Genomic DNA, 21,156 nt, shown 5'->3' on the forward strand with positions numbered 1-21,156 from the left:
AACTCACGGTGGTTCTGCTCTATAAAGCCGCCTCCAACACTGAATCAGTGAATACTGAACCACCACTCCTAGGAGAAATAAGGGATTCGGTTCCTGCGAGCCGCTGGTCACAGGAAATGATGATATTCTCATCAACCGATCAATACACAACCTTGTTTTATGTGTGTTTCTGTTTAAAAACACCTCATTTGGTATGTATCGTTGACTCATTAATACCGAATTCCAGGCACTGTCACTCGTGTCTGAACACACCCATTTTCTCTGTAAATAGATCACAGCCTTCCTGAGTCTAGGGACACTAGACAGCACTTTGGCACTACAATTGGGGGCCACTTTAAACAGTGAAATCAGCCACAAAAGGCAAGAAAATGTGAAAAATGTGGCACTAAATAGACCTTGAAAAGGAGACTTGTTTACAGCATGAAAGCTGAAACGAGAAGGCAGAACATCACCCCCTGTGACCTCAGCAGGGAATGTGAGATTTGGATTACAAATGACTGTGAAAGCACCATGAGCATTGATTTTGGGGTTCTAAATAAATTTTGGCAAGTAGATGAGTTGGCAAACACAGAAATCTGCCAATAATGAGAATCAACTGTATACAGAGTCTCAGCAGGAGCCAATGGCCTGGCTGGCTGGTCAGAGGCCTGGATGGCAAAGAGCTGTGAGCTTGGGGGCCAGTTGTCTGGGGTAGAGGCATATGGATGGAGTTATGGGAGCGGGCACAAAGCGTGATTTTGGAATCACATTTTTGCCAACCAGAAGGCATTCACCACGGGAGAGGCACTGAATGATCACGTAGACAAGATGGCTCACCCCGATGCATTAACCAGCCTCCATCACCAGCCACCGCAGAACCGGCCCTGGGCACATGGATGGAGTAGCCCAGGTGCAGAGATGAGGCTATCTATGGACCCGATGGCATGAACTCCCACGGACCAAGGCCAGTTTAGCTGTTGCTGCCTCTGACTGTCCACCCTGTCAGCCAGAGACCAGGGCTGAGCCCCCAGCGTGGCACGAAGTCCGTGAAGAGGTCAACCAGTCCTGGAGGGTAAGTTGATTACATTGGGCCTCTTCCATCTTGGAAGAGCCAGTTCATCCTCTCAGGGACAGATATTTTGGGCACAGCCTGCCTCTCCTATCTGCAGTGCCTCAGCCAGCTCTCTGGGGGCTGACAGAAAGCCTGGTCCACAGGCTTGGAATCACACGTGGCATAGCATCCCACCAGGGGGCCCACTTCACAAAGACAGAGGCATGGGCATGGGCCTGTCACCATGGGATCTATGGGTCACATCACGTATCACCCCAGGATCTGGCCTCTAGAATGCAGGAATGGCCTCCTACAGGAGCACATGAAGCACTAGCTTGGAGATAACACTCTGAAAGGATGGGGTGCCGACCTTCAGGACGTGGTACTGGCATTAAATTGGAGACCTCCACGTGGTTCTGGGCAGAATACGTGGGTCCAGGAACCAAGGGGTGGAAGCAGGAGTGGTCCTACTCTTCATCACTCCCCATGACCCACTAGGGGATCTTATGCTTCCTGGTCTGAGAATTCTGGGCTCTGCCCAGTTGGAGAACCTGGTCCGCAGAGGGGCTGCGTTCTTGCCAGAGGACACAACAGATCCAGCTGCTGCCGGGGCCCTTTGGACTTCTTATGTCTAAGGACGAGGAGGAGAGAGGAGAACTCACCATCGTGGCAGGAGGAACTGGCCCTGACTGGTGGGAGAAGGGAGGTCTGCCCTGTGGGTGCAGGGAGGAATACACGTGTATCCCAGGTGACCCACTCGGTGCCTCTCACCCCTCCCTTCCCCACCGCGACCGTACATGGACAGGTGCAGCAACCCGGACCTGAGAAGCCTATGTGTGAGGAAACAGACCTCTCGGGAACAGGTAAGACATGTAAGCCACCAGATCAGCGGGGGTGATAGCTGAGGGAGAGGGGAATTTAACCAAGGATGGCACTGGAGGATGAGTACTGATCACATTTCCAAGAGCAGAGGCAGCAAGGAAGCCTGTCACTAGTTCCGCGACATTTCCTTCAGGAACAGGGGTCCAGGGAGCCGTGGAGATACTGCTCCCTCGCCGGCATGGAGAAGCCGATCTGTGTGGCACATGGAGTGGACTGTGGTGGCCACGGAAATGCACCACTCAGCTCTCCTGCTTTGAGAACCCAGCTGCTGCTCTTCTGGCTCCATGAATGTGCTCTTGCCAAGGCCACGCTTTCCACGGGCCACCCCGAGCCAGTGACTGAGCACACGGGGGTACTGAGGCAGGGCCATCGGGTGAGACATGCAGCTCCTCCAACGGGGATTTTGGTTCAAGGATCCCCCCTTGGCCTGGCCAAACCTTTCCTGAAACTATGCTGCCACCCAAGACCCTTTCTGCCCAATCCATCTTCCTCCCTCCCTCCCTCCCTTCCATAGACATAAAACCTGCATCACAGTCTGGAATTCCCCCCACCTCCCGCCTTCTCTTTCTCCCTCTTCAACAAACCCTCTTCCATGTCTAATCCCGTCTAGCGCTGCTTCTTGGTGGAGTCAAACTAATGCAACCAGAATCCCTGTTTGGGAGAAAACCGTACTTCTTTTGACTTGTATTGAGAAATATACCAACATCTTGCTCAGGGTGGAGGGCGGACCCAAAGATGCTCAGTTTAAACCAAAGGGGCCCTAAACCAACCTGTAAGGAAGGCAGGTCCTATTCACGGAGGAACCTTCATTCAGCTGAGCTCAGAGGTATGGCTAGATCTGTAGGTCTGGGGACAGATGCCGAACTTGAGGGGATTACGCTGTGAGACCGAACCAAGAGGATCCTGACGCCGAACACGCCATGGGCGCAGGGATAAGACAGAGAGGTCACCACAGTGTCAGTGTGGCCAAGAGGGGACGCGGGAGCATAGGCGTGTGTCAACATGATGGGTACCCCCAGAAGACCCCCAGGGAAGCAACTTTGTCTACCAATATTTGGGCAGGTAGATTTCTCGGGGGAAACTAGAAAGGATACAGAGTCCTCCATGTGGGTTGGCAGGGAAGAAAAACAGCTCATACACGAAGTGCTTAGAGACAAATAATAGCATTGTTATGGCTACCATGCTGAGCATTTTATAAGCATTACAGCATTTAATTTTCAAAACAACCCCATAAGGTAAGGGTTATTAACATATCCATTTTATGCATAAGAAAGCTAATGATCAGAGGGGGTGGGTAACTTGCTCAACACAGCAAGCAGCTGGAGGAACTCAGATTTAAATCCAGGTCTCCGGAAGTCCAAAGCCAGTGATATTAATTTTTGCAAAGTACTAACCCCTTTTCAGCAGGCACAGAGACACGGTATGAGTGTCCAGGGTAAGGGGCCGTAGCAGAGGCTAAGCTCCTATTCCCAGAGGACAGTTTTGTTTCTAGTGTCATTGGCTGGCCTCTGGTCACTTGCGCCGTGGATACCTGCGTGGGTGGCAGGCTTCCGCTACGTGCTGGGGCACAGAACCTGGTCCCTACCACACTGGGGTTGTGAGAAGATACAGTTCCAGTTTACTGTGACCAAGGTCGCAATGGTGGGGACATGCAGAGAAGGGCACAGCCAATTTGCTGGCTGGAGTTAACCCTCTTCTCCTAGCAGGGGCACAGCAAGTAAGAACACATCACGTACCCAAGGCAGGTGAAAGGGGGCAGGGAGGAGGAATCTCCTGTGCAAAGGCATAGGGGTCTGGGGTTCCCAGGCGAGAAAAGGAGTCCTGTGGGATGGGGGAGTGATCGCCTCAGGCTGACCCTTTGGGCCCAGGATCTCGGGCAGGGGACCCATGCTTTGCTGTCGCCCTGTGCCTTTAGCCAAAGCCTAATTCATCAGGTCCAGCTGCTGCCAGGGCTGCAGATGTCCGCTTGAGTCTTTTGGTCCCACTCCCCATACTCTGTCCGCTCGTGATTTCCGAGAACAGGCTGCTCCGATTGCCCTTAGCTGGCACGCCGCACAGTCCCCCAGACACAGCTAGCAGAACCCTGCCTCCCGGTCACACAGAGGTCCTGGTGACCCCCCCCTGCCCGGGTTCCCTTTCTTTCCCCCTAGTACATGCTGTTTCTGATTCTGCACAGGCCCTTGGTGCACAATTAAAGCCTCACAATCTAAGGAGGCGTGGCCTGAAGTCCTTCTGGTCTCAGGCTGCGGACGGTCCTCACACCAGGGTTTCTGCTTTAAGGCCTAGCCAAAAGGAGGCATGGGGGGCTGGGACGAGTCAGGAGCCAGAGGCAGAGGTGTGGATCCTCTGCATTCCCTGGGGAGAAAGGTTTGCAACTGTCACAGGTGTGATGACACTCTCGAGGCAGACAGAAACACAAGCGACAGTTCTGTGTGTCCTGAAACAACGGAGAACGCAGGACTCAGCTGAGGATGACGGCGATGCAGTGGTTCTGAGCAGGATCAGAATCCCCGGAGGGCTGGTTAAACACAGGTTGAGGGGCCAGGCGGGGGCCCGAGAATCCGCATCTCTTAACAACGTCCCAGGTGATGCTGACCTTGCTGGCCTTAGCATCCTGTTTTAGATGTAGATACTGCCGGAGCCCCAGCGAGAACAATTCCTGGGAGCGTTGACTGTGAAAGGTTCATGGCTGTCTCCTTCTCTAAGAATTGCCCTTGGCCAATGGGAGCCTTCCGGCCTAGGAACTTACGCACATGCCCCACCCATCCTGGCCTGTGACCAATGACCGACACCGCAGACAGGAGTCTGATTCATGCTTGAGAGCTCCCTATGGAACCAGGTAGACCTCCCTCTGGCACGGATCTGGACACCATCTGGAATATCTCATTTACTCCTTGCAAATATCCCATGAGGAAACTGCAGCACAGAGAGGGTGAGTAGGTGGCTGAGGTCACACAGCTGATCACACATCTGACCTTGGAGCTCCCACCCGACTCTCCCCCAACGACTAGGCTCTGAGCTGCAACGTTGAGGGCACAAGACACTTGGGGTCAAGGGAACGAGGTTCCCGTCCTGCCTCCACCACTTCCTGGCTGTCTCTGGACAAGCCACTTGCCCTCTGAGTCTCAGGTATGCATCTGTTAAATGAGGATAATTCCATCTCCCTCCGAAGTCGATGGGAGGGTTAGATGAGATAAGGTGGGCCATAAGATGGAATAGACTATAGGGTCCCCATCCGGCTTAACTTACCAACAATAATGTAGGCAGCACTCTACAGTTTGTGAAGTGTTTACACAGGCAGCATTTATTTTTCATTCTTTTCTTCACTCACTCAGTCATTCAACAAACCCGTATCGGACACACGAAGCTAAGCACCAGGACTATCCATCCACACATCTGGTTCTCACAGCCACCCTGTGGGGTAAGTAGCATCAGCTCCATCTCACCTGAGGCTCAGAGAGAGGGAGTTACGCCCAAGGTCACCCACCAGGGTAGAAGAGGAACCTCAAGACTCCATACTCCCGGTTAAGTGCTACCACGTGGACCCCGGCTGCCACCATCACAGCTGGGGCCACAGCCCAAGCCAGCCGGTGTGCTGAAACCTCTCCCAGGATGCCCTTCCTCTCGAAATGCTCTTGGTGTCTCGACTTCAGGAGTACATCGATGCTCTCTTCTGGAGCCTTAATATTTTAAAGAGTTTTATTTGTGTTGCTGCCTTTTATAAAGACCCCAAGTTCTAAATGGACAAAGCCACAAGATGAGAGAAAGAGGGCATGGGACTGACTTTTTATTATCCAGCAGAGCCAGGGGAAAATGACTCCAATAGATCTCAAGTTTTATGTGCTCCAGACATTCTGCAGAGCCAGAGATGGTTTCTCAGCAATGCCGATGGTACATTAAAAGCTCATTTTCCCAAACGTGGTACTGAATATGCACTCGGAGGAATGAGCCATTATACTGGGTAATATCGAAGCTGCAGCTGACGAATGTTGCTGAGATTTTCCGTGAATTCTCCCTCGTGACTCGGGAGCAGGTCTCACAGGGAGAGGCACTCTGCTGAGCTGGGCATCTGGCCCAGAATGGAAGTTAAATGCCTGGCCCTTGCACCCTTCGCGGCCAGAGGGTCACAGCTCCGATTAGGAGCCTGGCAGGGGGTGGGGAGGATGGACACCAGAGGGCACCTAAGTGATCGTAAAACATCACAACTGTTTGGTGAATCTCAGCAGAAGAGGCGGCAATTGGGTCTGAATAAGGACATCCAGGCAGGTGTGAAGTTTCTTCCCCTCAGGCTTCTGCTGCTGTTCTCTGGCCCCTAAGGCCCAGCCCCGAGGCCACCACCTCCAGGAAGTCCTCCCTGCTACTACCCTCCTCTGAGCTTGTCAGCACGCCTCTGCTCCTCACTCCAGGCTGGCACCTCACACTTCATACTGTGGTTACTTATGAACGTGAATGGCTTGACTCAAGAGTCGGTTAAAGGGGTTCTCTATCTTGGCTCATTCACCCCCCTTGCTCATTCAATAATTCACATGAAGTCTGTACAGGTTGGCTAATGAGTGCACAGGCTGGGGAGTCAGCCCATCTGGGTTCAAATCTGGGCGCCACCACTTAGTGGTAGCCAAGTGATTTATCTCTCTGTGCCTCTGTTTTCTCATCTGCAAAATGGCACCAATAATATCCTTCATCAGGATGAAGGATTAAATGAGATAACAAATATAAAGGGCTTAAGTGGGTGTCAAGCACATAATAAATGCTGCATAAATGTTAGCAGGTTACAGATAATTCATCCATTCATTTAGAAAAAGTTCACCAAGAGGATATAGGGGTCAAACAAGGAGTGGTCCTTGCCTTCCAAAGGCCAAGATAAAGAATCCGTGAGCACAGGGGGCGTGAGTGGGGCTCCAGGGGCCTAGCCATCATGGTTCTGTTCTTGGAGATGCTTCACATCAGTGAGCTGCCGGCTCTTGTCTGGCACAGGGGTTGTGGGTGAATAAGACAGCCACAGGGAGAGCCAAGCGGACACCAAGCTGAAATCATGGCTGCTATTACCCTTCACCCTCCCCCAGGCTGTGAGCACCCCCAGGGCATCTTTGAATCCCCTGTGACTTAGATACCACCCTGCAGGCAACCTCGATTCACCCCATATACGGCCTGAAGGGTGCAGAGAGCACTGGGTTTGGAGCCAGAGACCTGGATTCAAGTTCTATATCTACCCTTTTCCTCACTGTGTGGCCCTGGACAACAATCTCCCTTCTCCCATTCATTGCGTCGATAAACAGAGATTGAGGGTTATCTGCAAGCCAGGCCTTTGTTAGACGCTGGTGCCAGAGAAGAGCATAAAGCACAGACCCAGTCTTCAGGCTGTGCCAGGCTGGTGGTACAGACAGGCATCTAAATGGCCAACCACATAATTCCATGAATTCAGACTGATCTCACCTTTATTTAAATTTTTGATACACAGTTCATCATATTTTTTGGTGGTAATTTTGGTTTTTAAAAATACTGCATGAAAAAAATGACACCTTGATTCCTGAGTTTTTTAAAAGCCACATCCTCAAGTTTTGTGATGGAGGCAAGTGCCTACACCCAGCCCAAAGGAACCAGAGAGCCTCCAAGAGAAGATGACTTCTGAATTGGGTCCTAACGCAGGAGCAGGAGTCCGCAGGTTGACAAGGGGGAAAGGGCTTCCAATCAGAGGGAACAGCATGCGGTGGTTCTCCAACAGGGGTGATTTTGACTGGGGGGTGCTCCTAGAGGCCAGGGATGATGGGTAGAGGCCAGGGATGCTGCTAGACATCCTCCAACGCACAGAACTGCCCCCACAACAGAAAATGATCCTGCCCCCAATGCTGGTAGGTCCAAGAATTGTGAAACGCCACGCTAAAGCACCAAGGGGTGAAACATCATGGCGTCATGCTACCTTGGGCTGATTCCTTGGCTTCTCTAAGCCTCAGTTTCTGCACCTGAAAAATGGGGATAAAAATGGTACCTACTTTAGAGGGTTATGGGGAAGAGGCAATGGCACCACATCTGTACACAGCAGGTGCTCAATAAATAGCCCTATCTTTTCCTGCTTTGAACACCCTTCAAACTTTATAACAAACCCTTCTCAAAAGGGACAGCTTCCCTGGGTTCCAAAGAAAACTGGGACATGGAAAAGAATACATTTTGTTCTTTCCCGACCTTCCTCTTGGAGAAAACCATGAGTCTTATCTCTCAACGAACGTGAGCCTGTTCATAGAGAACTAGCCCGTGTGTTGGCTTATCACTGGCCTGAGTTTTAACGGACTGAATTTTTATGGCTGCATTATAAACCTTTGCAAAAACCATTTTTAAACTAAAATACGCTGACAGGTTCTTAACTACTATAGCTACTAAATTAAGCATGAGGGATGGGGGTGGCGGTGGGGTGCAAAAGGAAACAAAAGTGCCCTGAAAGAGTCAGTGGAGGTAAAATAATGTTCATTAAAAATAGAAAAACAAACACACAAAAACATCTTTTGTGTTCAACTTCATACTCGTACATCATAATGGTTCCAGTAAAAGGCCATTTCCCCCTGAGATAATAAAAGAATTGAATTTTTCCTTATCGGTCATCTATTTTTCTAGCTGAAGCTATTACTCCCGCTCTGGGGTTGCTAGGCAACAAGAAATATTAATAGCAGCTTTTATTAGCTTAGCTTTTGCAGCCGAGTACCCGAATGAGAAAATGGGAAACATAAATGTGTTACATAAATCTTTCAACCTTTCAGAGCCGGTGTTAGTCTCTGTTTTCATAATGATTTATTGAAGTGATGGTTCATTTATGAGAAAAAGGAGTACAGGATAAGAAAACGGAGCAGTCCCCTGCAGGAGTGTTTGAAAATAAATAATTATAGCAGGGGAGCAAAAGCTGTTTAAAGCCATTTTTCCGAGTTTTATGAAATGTAAAAAGACATTTCTTTCGCTTATTGCCTCTAAAAAACAGGGGGAAGGAGTTTCTTATGGACTCTGCGGAATATAAAGAAACCTCTGGACACCGGGTCCCCCACTCCCATGTAGGATCCTCAGAGGCCCATTTGGGAGATAAGTACCCCACTCCCACCCCCAGAGGGAAATTAGCCAAAAATATGGCAACCAGGAAAAGCTCAGGCTGTAGAAGCCCTTGCAGACACCCTACTTTTACTAAGATGGATCCTTCCCCTGGTCACGCAGCCAAGAGGAGTTGGGTTCGGGGCCCTCACTTTCTTGGCAAGCAGTGGAACTGTCACTTTGCTGTTGCTCTCAAGCGCTGAGCCTTGACCAAGGCCCTAGTTTAATGAATATGCCCGTCCCCTGTCCACCCCCAGCCTCTGACCTGCCCTCCCCGACACCCACCTCTTGGACCAGCCCCACGTTGGCGACTCAGCCCAACAACGGCTCCAGCAAAGCCGACCCCAGGCAGGTCAGGCTGGACAAACATAGATACCCAAACCTCTTCAGTAAAATGAATAAATTAATAAATAGAGTAGCTTACATTTATTGAATGCCCACTGTGTGCCAGGCAACTGGGTACTTGCCTACATCTGATCATTGAATCCCCATAAGCTCCAATAAGGCAAGTAACACTACCTCCATTTTACATATGAAAAAACCTGAGGCGCCGGGGCGATTAACCCCTTGCTCTGGGTCACAGGGTGGAAGGTAACAAATGGTGGAACTGCGTTTTGAACTTAGGTTGGCCTAACCCCAGAGCCCACGTTCCTAAATACTGGGTAATACTATACACCAAGAAAACAAAACACACACACACACACACACACACACACACACACACACACACACACACAATATGATCACACATTCCTGCCCTCCTCTGCATTCATGCCCTTCTGCAATGTGACTCTGCCATTTCTTCAACAGGTGGGGTCTATTTCTGGACATTAGCAAATATGATGCAAGCTGAGGTTTGAAGTGTTCTTGATGCTCTTGGGAGCCCCGTGGCCATCACCATGTGAACAAGCCCAGGCCACCATGTGAGGAAAGACCTGTGACCGCGTCATCCCCATTGACCCCAGCCAACTGCTGAGATGTGAACAGGGCCATCCTAGGCCATGCAGCTCCAGCCAAGCTGCAAGCTGACCGCAGAAGTCAGCCAAGCCAGTCCAGATGAAAAGAACTACCTTGCTGACCCACAGAAGTACAAGAAATAGTAAAAGTTCATTGTTTGCTTTAAGCCACTAAATGTTGGGGTAGTTTGTTACACAGCAAAAGCTAACTGATACAACTGTAAAACAATGACAACAACAACGAAAAACAAATCATGCATTAAGGGCAATAAAATGAATGAATAGGTTGGACTAGGCGGGACGGGGGCAGGGGGAGGTGTCTCTACTGGTCCTGTGGCTCAGAAGTCCGGACGACCAAAGGTTGGGGGTCTTTGGTCCCTTTTTCTTAGACTCCAGAGGGGATCCCCTGCATCTCAATTTGTGAGAATCAAATAGAGGGAGACCAAGTCTCCTGGGTGGAGAAGGAATAAGTCAGGGAAGGGAGGAGGAGAGAGAGAGGAGATTGGAGGGGAAGAGTGAGAACAGAAGAAGAAGGGGGAAGGCGGTGGGGGGCGGATGAATATTAAGGACCTTCCCCGGTCAATACACAAGCCCTGCCCGTAAGCTCTGAGCCCTGCCCCCAGGCTCCAGACCCTAAGCCAGGGCTGCAGGCTCTCTCATGGGAACCACCTCCAAGGCAAGGGGGTGAAGTGCAACTAAGAAACTGCCCAGCCCGCTCCCCAAAAGCCCATCCTAGGATCCTAGCCAGGAAAGACCCTTCACTTGGTATGGCCCCCAGCCCTCTCTGTGCAGGAAGAAGGTCCAGCCTTGGCAAGACACTTTGGGACAGGGACCTAGAACACAAATGGTCTAAAACTACCAGTCTAGCACTCAGGATTTTAATCCAAGTTGATAAGTTTTGAGCCCCCCAGGCCAGTGGTACGTGTTGTGGTGGTAGCAGGGTCTCTCCAGCCCCAAACCCATATGCTTACCCAGAGTGTCACAGCTGGCGAAGCCATTATCCCCATTTTCCTATCTGTGAGTTCACCAGAGATGGAATCCCAATCCCCATTCTATAGACGGGAAAATTGAAGCTGGGAGAGAAGTGACTTATCCAAATTCCCAGAGAAAGCAGTAAACAAGAGTCGATGCTGGAGGAGAATGTTCGAACGACGGCTGTGTGCCACCCCTGTGCTAAGTGAAGCCCAAGACTGGACCACAGAATTTCAGGGACCCACAGGGCTCATCTTAGGGAGACCCCGCATTTCCCAAATCACCGGAACCCAAGGCTGATTCTGCCAGGACTCACTTCCCATGGAGCCCCGTCTCCACCTGCCCGAGGCTCTCCCAGGAGTTTCTCTAGTCTTGAAAAAGGTGTAGGTTCCCCAGGAACTTATCTGTGGGCATCAAGCTTTGTCCCTTCCCAGGATAATTCCTCTTCTGGGTAAGCCAGGACGGTAAGCTCGAGCATTTCCCAAGGACGACTCCAAAGTAAATTATTTCAGACTTAACAGAGGCTGCGTAATAAATTCCACTCTTCCAGTTTCTTTGGGTATTTTAGAAACTGATTTATACATACAATATCCCTCTCAAAATGAGACAATCAACACAGGATAAAATTATTGAGTTATGAAAATAGGGGTCAGATGGAGGCGCGGTGCTTTAAATTAAACTGGTAAAATATATCTTTCATACTAAATTGACTCTTTTTGTCTTGGAGATGAATGTTTAATCAGTTAAGATGCTGAAGTCGAGGGAGAAGCCTTAAGCATATTTAATTTTGTAAAAGGAGCCCACTGCTCCTTGTATAGGACTCCCGCCGGCAGCCATACCTTTAAAGCAGAAGAGCCGACTCCCATGCATGCTGGGAGACCACACGGGCCGGGCAGGGGACCAAAAGGAATTGGTGGCCTCTGGCATCAGAGCCAAGAGGGCTTGGCGTTAATGAGATGGCTGTCAAGCACCTTGGCCTCATCCACTGCTCCAAGGACCACATCCTTGACATCTCAGCCTGTGCAGAGAGCACCTGAGGCATCCTGGTCATTGGGGCATCCTCTGTGCCACTGGTGACCCTGCAGCCAAGCTGCTCCATCCCTCGGGCACCTGCTAAAACTGAGAGGTGCACGGTAGACAGCTGCAAGTAAATTCTGGTTTTGCGACTTAATAACTATGTTATACTCATTCATTCATGAAATACATAAACTACTAATGTCAGGTCATCACTTCCTTTAGGAAGCAATAACCCCACATCTGAGCCAGCTGCCTCTTCTAGGTGGACAGAGCAACATGCACTGATTCTATCAGAGCATTCACTGCATTTTCAAAAATGAGCTCTTCACCTGTCTCTCCACCTGCACCAGGAGTTCCTCGAGGGCATTTTGTAGATCCAGAGTTCAGAACAATGCCTGGTACCTAGCTGGCTCTCAATCAAGGCTGATCACTGTGGTTAAGTCCAAAAATGGCCTCTTCAAGACATCAGATTCTAATCTCTGGAACCTGTAAATGGTACTGTATTTGGAAAAAAGAGTCTTTGCAGACGTGATTAAGTTAAGGCTCTTGGGATGGGGAGATGATCCTAGATTATTCCTAAATGCCCTAAGTACTTAACTATCCTTATAAGAAAGGCAGAGAGAGATTTCACTGACAGAAGAGAAGGCGATGTGATGACAGGCAGAGATTAGAGTGATACAGCCACAAGCCAAGGACAGCTGGCTATCACAAGAGGCTAAGAGAAGTATGGGATGGATCCTTTCCCAGAGTCCCTGGAGGAAGGTCACTCCTCCTGACACCTTGATCTTGGTCCAATGATACAGATTTTGGACCTCCATCTTCCAGAGCTGTGAGAGAATAAATTTCTGTTGTTTTTAAGCCACGGAGTTTGTGACAATTGTTAGAGCAGCCACAGGAAAATAATACAATCACCTACCTGCTCTGAGCCTCCATTTCCTCACTGCAGTCGTTCCTGCCTCACTCGGAACTTGGGAGCATTTCGTGGGAAAATGTTTGTAAAGCCTCCTGCACAATGCTTATCACCTACAGGGTGCTGACACAAATTCCAGCATCACCCACATAGCGTGCACATCCATACACACAGACACACACCTTCAAGCTTCAGCTCAGACAAATTTAAAACAATTGTCTTCAAGGGTGCTTTGTCCCTCTTTGCCATATAGTCCCAATGGATGGACACGTTCTTATTTGGTTTCCTACTTGGTCCGGCAGCCTTCCCCTGGGTAAAATAGTTTGGCTTATCTTTCATTTCATAGCGAGGGAATATAAAACCCAGTGAACCCTTGAAAACTCTCACTAATGGAAGAATTAAAGCTATCTGAATTTGTGAAGCATCTTACGCATGCACTAGTTTTTTAAAAAATATGGAAAATGGCTACAAAGTACCTATTTGGACTGAACCCAACAAAAGCATTTTCTAGGAGGAAGGATCGGGGGTCATCTCTGATAAACAGATAATATCCTTTGTAATTATCAGAGCTATTATAACCAGGTGGCCCTACCAAGGTACCTATGAGTATCTGCAGTCTGTTCCTTTAGGTAAATGAGACTTACGAGAAAACACTGCCGTTTGGTTACGGTGGGAATTCATTTTTATGACTAATAATAACAATAGCAAATATTCCCTGATTGTTTACTCTCTGCCAGACATTTGTTAAGACTTTACATACATTATCTCAGATACACGTCACTGCAGGAAAAGAGGACTGAAGCTCAGGATGTGGGACCAGGATTAACACGGGTCCGTGGGATGCCGCAGCCCACGCATTTACCACTAGCCCACACTGTCTCCACTGACCACCAGCATCCCAGACCAGTGACACTGTGGCCCAGAACTGCAGCCAGATGCACCCCTTATCCACGGCCCTCCCCAGGGTACACAACAGAGATGTCTGCAGGGCCCCGCCCTTGCCTCTGTTACCATAAATCCCGAACCAGGACCGTCTGGAATTGTGAGGTTTTTGTTAGGAAATTAGCTGGGCAAAGCAGCTAAGGTAAAAGCATTGTAACAAAGTGGAATTAAAACCACATGGCTGTGGAATCCGCAGGTCTCAGAGAGAGAAGGGGAAGCGGAGAACCTGCATTATTGATGGGCTCGTTCCTCAACAAATGGAGCATCAATTTCCATTGAGCACTTTAGTCAGACCCTGAACAGTACAAAATGTGGGGCTTGAGTTGGCTTCCTCCCTCCCTCCCTCTCTCCTTCTCTCCTTTTACATCTCACTAGCTTCGAAAAAACAAAAGTGACACGGCTCTCAAAAGTATACATAGAGTATACCAAGTTTTTTTTTAAGCAAGGAGATTTGGTGGTAATAAGAGTAAACAATAAATAAATAAAATACAGTTAAGATTGTTAGACGATAAACTGTATACCTAAAGGTCCCAGGCATCTGCTAGAATTGCGCCACAAATTTGGCCATGACCTCTGAGCAGCCTCTGCAGAGATAAACATGATCCATCCAACATCATGTGATTCTGATAGGAAATCAATTTAGTGGCCCCTCCTCCCCTCCCTAGGTGTGTCTGTGACAAAATCAAGGACTGCTTCCTCCTGGACACAGTGGCGGGTCCAGCCATGCTGTCATGGTCCTCCCTGGAAGACCCAAACTGCCACCTGCCAGAGACATCAGGGAAGATGTTGGCTGCTGGAAGCCTTCGTGCCTGCTGTGCAGATGACACTAATGATACTGCTGGAGTTCCTGGATCCAGCTATGCCTGAAACCCTTTGTCCACCCCTGGATATTTCAGTCTTTTTTTTTGCATCCGTTTATTTGAGTTTGATTACTGTTACTTAGGAATGAACTTAAGGGTTGTGACTAGCTGTAAAGGAAAAAGCAAAAATAAACACACATCACAGTCATTCAGGAGAAGTACTAGAATTCCCTTAAGGAGATTTTCCCATTGTACAAAAAATTCTCTACTGATTTTCTCTAGGTCTTGATTGTTCAAAGCAACCATCCATGCTGAAAAAACATACATTTCCTCAGCATGGTATTCAGGATCTTTATGATCAGGCCCTGCTAGTTTTCACTCCTCTCTCCCTATGTAGCTCCATGTCCTTTCTCTCCAGCCCAATAAAAAGAATGACCTACATGCCACTGCTAAGCACAACATGAGCCTCCTGCCTCTTGCTTTTGTACATGCTGTTCCCTCAGCCTGGAAGGTCCTTTCCTTCCCTGGTCTGCCTGCCAAATTTCCACACATCCTCAAAACTCTAAGTCAGTAATCACCGTCTTCCCTGCTAGCTTAAGCAATACGATATTTTAAAAACAATCTGATTCTATTTATATGAAATATGCATAATAGGCAACTGTATAGTAGATCAGTGGTTGCCTAGGGCTAGATGATGGAGGTATTTGGGAATGATGGGTAAAGGGTATAAGGTTTCTTTTGGGGGTGATGAAAAGGTACTAAAATAGATTGTGTTGATGGTCACACAACTCTGTGAATATTCTAAAAGCTACCGAACCATATACTTCAAATAGGTGAATTGTATAGTAGGTGAATTATATTTCAATAATAAAGACTTTTTTTTTTTTTGCCACACCAAGCGGCTTGTGGGATTCTTAGTTTCCTGACCAGGAATCGAACCCAGGGCCCCTGCAGCAGAAGCACAGAGTCCTAACAGTTGGACCGCCAGGGAAGTCCCCCTCAATAAAGTCTTTAAAAAATAAAAATAAAGATGAGACTATACTATTAAAAATAATAATAAAACAAATAATACATTTGTTATTATTGAGATATTATATTGAGATATTATAAATATTTGAGATATTATAAACTCAGTTTCAGAAATAAGTAGTGTGAGGACATCAATTTCCCTCCATGCCCACCCCCAATATTCTGCAGACCCCCATGCAAGTAACCAACTGAGCCCAGACCCTGCCCATGAGCAGAGGGTCCTCATCAAGGCACTGGCATTCTGCTCCCCTCAACTCCCTTTCCTGCTGGAACCAGCAGGAACCATGGCAGGTAAAAGGGACTCACCGTGGGCAGCTGGCCCGATAGCAGGTGGCTGTCCTGGGCCAGCATGTTGGACACCATGATGGCTGGGAGGTCCATGGCCTGGTAGGAGTAAGCAGGGAGCAGCCCGTTGGGCGTGAGGCCGTGGCACAGTGAGTGGTAGCCGGCTTCGTGGTCCCCCAGGTGCAGGAGGGATGGCTCTGGGAGGTTGGGAGGTGTTATTGGGGGGATCTCATAGTCTTCGTTGCTCTCGTTCTGGCTGTTGTAGGTCTAAAACATCAAAAGGGCATGTTGTTGAGGGTCAACGTCTTACAGCTGCAGAACAGGCACGACAGCACCAAAAATAGCAACAATGATAACCCCTTGGCAAAGGAGAGGGGGGATGATCCCTCTGCAAGGCACACAGTCAAGATGGCCCAGTCAGACTCCTGACCCATCCCCAAATGGGTGCTTCCTCCTACTATACAGTCTGTATACAGAAACCTGCCCTCCTGGAGAATGGGGCCAGCTCCTGTTCACCTGTTCTTCTGTTTTCCCACCAGATCTGGCCCCTGCAGCCCACCATGAATCCATCTGTCCACACCCACCCATTTTACAGATGGAAGAACTCAGGTCCAAGAGGAAAGTGGCCCATGCAGGGCTAGTAGAAGAGCTGGGAGTGGAGCTGAAGTATCCTGACTCCCTTCCCCATGGTCTTCCAGGGCAGCTGGACGACCTTCTCTTATATGTTCCCAACTGGGTCCTCTCTTGGTCTTTCTCATCTTGGTAAATGGTAAAAACATTCCCCCAGGAGCACAAGCTACGAGTCACACTGGACACCTTCCTTTCCAAACATTATTTGTTCATTTTTCCCACCTCACTGCACTGACCAGGAAGCTCCATTACAATGCTGAATAGAAACGATAGGAGTGGACACCCTTGCTTTTTTCCTTATCTTAAGTAGCTCAATATTTTTACCACTAAGCATGATTTGCCATAGGTTCTTACAGGTATTTTATAACAGGTTAAGGGCATTCCTTTTTCTTTCAATTATGCATCAAATTTTAATTTTATTGAATTCCTTTTCCCTGCATCTACTGAAAGTCTCAAGTGACTTTTTCCTTTAATTCAGTTAATATGGTAAATTGCTACACTTGGTTTTTCTAATGTGAAAACAACCTTGCATTTCTGGAATAGGCCCTGCTTGGTCATTTTATGCATTATTAGATTTTGATTGCTGATATTTTGTTTAGGATTTTTGCATCTAGTTCACGAGTAAGATGGGCCTATGATTTTCCTTTTTCATACCGCCTTTGCTGGGTTTTAGCACCAAGGCTATGTTAGCCTGGAGAATCATTCCTCCTTTTCTATGCTCTGAGAGGGATTAGACCTAGGAGAAGAATTACGTGTGAACTGCAAGATGGATCCAAGAAAACATGAAAGAGAAGTTTCAAGATATAGAGGACAAAGTGAGGGTGTCTAAAGGACATCTATTCAATCAGCCTTCTGGAGGGAGAACAGTGTGAATGGGGCAGAGGAATAATTGAAGAGATAATGGTTGGGAATATTCCAGAACTGATGAAGGACACCAAAGGTACTGGTGAATATGATCGTAAATCTTACAACAGTCATAAAATATAATGTGTAGAGAAGGAAAAAAACATGAAACCACAACAGCATACAAGAAATAAATCTTCAAACATCCTTATATTCTTTGGTAAATTAAGTATGTGTATTAAAATAGCTAGGGCAGTTGAAGCCCATTACAATATCTGGTTCTTGGTTGGTAGGCTCTCAGTAAATATTTGTTGGATGAGGTCATTGAGGGGGTGGGGATGGGTAGGATTCGAGTGGAGTTATGGTGGGAGTAAGGCCCACATGGTCTCTAAAACACCTGCTTGTTGTTAACGCCTTTCTCCTCGGGCACCTGTGAACCTCACCACACTTCCTGGGGAAGAGCCCTAGGCCGCCCTTTATATCCACAGAAACATGCTCCGAGAGGGTAGTGCCTAGCCAGACTCATGCCCCCACCTTGGACCCAGAGCCCAAGTCACCTCTTGCTTACTGGCTCCCTCTGCAGGGATCTTGTGAGATTATTTCACGGATAGGCAAACAGCAGTCCAGGAAGCAGTGACCCTGTTTGTTGGTGGCCAAGGGCATCCGGAGCCATCAGGAATAGGATCCAGTCTTCTGACCACAAGATCTGGCTCCTTCCTACCACATGAAGTTGCTTCCAAGAGCTGGACAAAGCTCACAGGTTTGGGGACCGACCCCTGCCTAGTTGCTCTATATGCATACAACTAAAAGTTATATATCTCATACTGCACGATCTTAGCCTGTCATTGCTCTCTCTCGGCTCAGTTTCTACACTCGCACAAAGGGGGACAGGGGATGGGCTCATCCACCTTTCAAGCTCCATGGCTAAGTATACGCATTAGCTATTCTATCAATATCCATGGGATTTCAATCCAGTTTGATAGGAGTCCCCCAGCTGGTGTCTGGGAGTAACAGGAGGACCAGGAGAGGGCCCAAGGAAGGTACAGTTTCTCCTGATCAAGCTTGACACATAGGTGGAAACCATGTCCTGGTAGGTCTCAGCTGTACCAAAAACAATTTCCCTGAGCAGTTTTTTCAATCAGGGAATATAAATATCTAACATTTATTGAGCATATAGTATGTGCCAGGTGTGAGCACTTTACAAAAGTTTAATGTATTTAATTCTTACAACATCGTTGTGAAGGAGGTTCTGTTATTATACAGCCATTTTATGGATACAGAAACTAAGGCACAGAGAGGGGAATCTACCTGCCCAAAGTCACACGGTTAGAAAAAGGTCTCACTCCCTCCTCCCCTAATTTACACTGTCTGCAAAGGAAGGCAACGTTTTCTAGTCTGTGACATGGATCCTGAGACTCTGGGTCCTAACAATCCTGAGAGGCAGGGCCAGTCAAGAAGTCAGAAACGGCTGGAAAGAAAGCACTCTGTACCCTTCTATGCCTGGCACCTGGCTAGTACACCCCCCACCCCTGATGTGAATGCAACCATCCACCCCGTCTGCACCCTCACCAAGACAGCTGAGCAAGGCTCTGGCCAAATTTCACCAGAAATCACGCTCACCAGCTCTGCGTGGGATCTTCGTGCTGCTGGGAACTGCTCCCTTCCACCTTGTTCATCTCCACGATGATTCTCCCCTGAGTAGTCCTCTAACTTCCTTTCTGCCCCTTTGCCCTTTGCAGATGACCAGTCACCTTCTACTTCATTCACAGGGAAAACAGAAAATAGCTTCCAAAATGTCCTGACACCAGAACCACAAGCCTGCCCATCTGGCACCAACTTGCCTCCTGTTTTGATGCCAGAAGAGCCATCCCTACTTCTTCCGAAGGCCAATCTCCCTACCTGTGTATGAATGGTCCTACCTCCTCCTTTCTCCCTCTGTCCCAAGGACCTTGGTCATTCCATTAACCATTCTTGTTTCTGGCTCTTCGGCCTCCCCTCCCTGCTGGACTGAGACATGCTCAACTCTCTGGTCTTACACACTCCCCCATCCCTCTGCAGCTGCCACCATCTCTCCTCCGGTTCACACCCATCTTCTGGAAAGGGCTGTCCTCACCCATCGGCTCCCCTCGTCTCCCATCCACTCCAGAGCCCACTGCAGCCTGCATTCTCTTCCCTCCATGCCCTCACCAAGCAGTGAGCTCCATGGCACCAGATCCAACTGGCTTTTTTTGCCAGCCACGTCTCATCTGTCCCCTCAGCAGTGACAGTCCAACTGATCCCTTTCCTTCATCTTGCAAACATCCCTCCTTTAGCCTCCAGGACCTCGTGCTGTCAGTTATCTGCCCACCTTCTTGCTTCTCTGTCTCCAGTGTCAACTCCTTCTCTGCCAGCCGTGTTGGAGCTTCTTGGGTTCAGTCCTGAGCGTCCTGCTCTTCCTGCCCTACACCTTCTCCCCAGGTGGACCTCACCCAGTCTCAGTTTCAACTTCCATCTTGATGCCGCATTTCCACCTCCAATCCTGGTCACTCATCTGAGCTCCAGATCTGAGCATCTAGATGCCTACTCAATGCTCCCACTTGATGTCTCACAAGCATCTCAGAGTGAACATGTGCAAAGCTGCAATCACGATGCCCCTTCCCCCAACCTGCACCTGTGTCTCCCTCATCCTCCACCCAGTTAATAAAGCCACGAACTTGGGGCTTACCTTCAGTCACCCCTCAAGTCCAATGAAACTCCTCTAAAATATATTTTAAACCTATCCATTTCTCTCCATTCACACTATCTTGGTCCAGGCCACCAGCATCTCTTACCTGGGGAACTGCAACAGCTTCCTTACTGGTCTCCCATAGCCCACTCTTGTCCCCACCAATCCATTCCCTTCATGCAGCCAAACGGGTCTCTAGAAAGATGATCATCTCACCACATAACTCCCATGCTTACAAGGCTTTGATGGCTCCCCTTGGTCCTAGGATAAAGTCCATAGAACGAAACATGGCTTGTAAGTCTTCACCTGGCCTGGCTCCCATCACCTTTCTAGCCACAGGGACCTTTCCTGCCTCCAGGCCCTCACACAGTCTGTTCCTTCTGCTAGAATGCTTTGCCCGTCATTCGCTCTTCCTTCATCTGGCCCATTTCTACTCATCCCTCAGCCATAGGTTTGGTTTAAATGTCTTCCCTGACACTCTCTAGAGTGTCACACACCCTGCATTTCTTCTTGGAAGTACTCATCAGATTTGTAGCTAACTTCTTGTATAATTATTTGTTTAATGTTTAATGTGAGTTCTGCCAGGACAGCCCTTGTATGTCCTGTTTTCCAGAATCTGGCACAAAGTCAGAGCTAAATAATTAGTTGGATGGGTGAATGAGCCAGGTCCTATGGCAGATGCCAAAAGCATGCATCTCACTCAACCTTCGTGACTGCCCTGGAGGTGGCCATTACTGCTGCTATTGTACAGGAGGCAGTACAGTGTAAGTGGTTCAGAGCCTTGAATTCTGGCTCTGCCACATACTAGCTGTGTGGCTTTGGGCAGGTTACTTAACCTCCCTGTTCCCCAGTTTCCTCGTATGTGAAAAGAAGGTAATAACGGTATATACTATAGGGCTCCTGTAAAGAGTATATGAATCAACATGTGTAAATTGCTCAGGACACCGCCTGGCACAGAGCCTGCCTGCTCAGTGATGGTTGTTATTGATTGCTGTTGTTATTGTCCTTGCCAGGAGTTTCAGAGACATTAAGGAACTTCCCCAAGGACACAGGACAAGTAAACAGCAGCTCACCCACTTGGTAACCTC

The 21,156-nt window shown here is 48.6% G+C and overlaps 1 protein-coding gene across 5 annotated transcripts in view; it reads right to left on the bottom strand.

Annotated features, from left to right (window-relative positions):
• The window catches only part of TOX2 (TOX high mobility group box family member 2), a 136,290-nt gene that overhangs the window by 29,011 nt on the left and 86,123 nt on the right, over positions 1-21,156 (bottom strand). For all 5 annotated transcript variants that reach the window (XM_028499810.1, XM_028499809.1, XM_028499811.2 and 2 more), the window contains exon 3: positions 15,913-16,158. In XM_028499810.1, coding sequence (XP_028355611.1) covers positions 15,913-16,158 — 246 coding nt within the window. The remainder of the gene's footprint in view (positions 1-15,912; positions 16,159-21,156) is intronic.

This window comes from Physeter macrocephalus, chromosome 14 (assembly GCF_002837175.3).
Source record: "Physeter macrocephalus isolate SW-GA chromosome 14, ASM283717v5, whole genome shotgun sequence".
NCBI lineage: Eukaryota > Metazoa > Chordata > Mammalia > Artiodactyla > Physeteridae > Physeter > Physeter macrocephalus.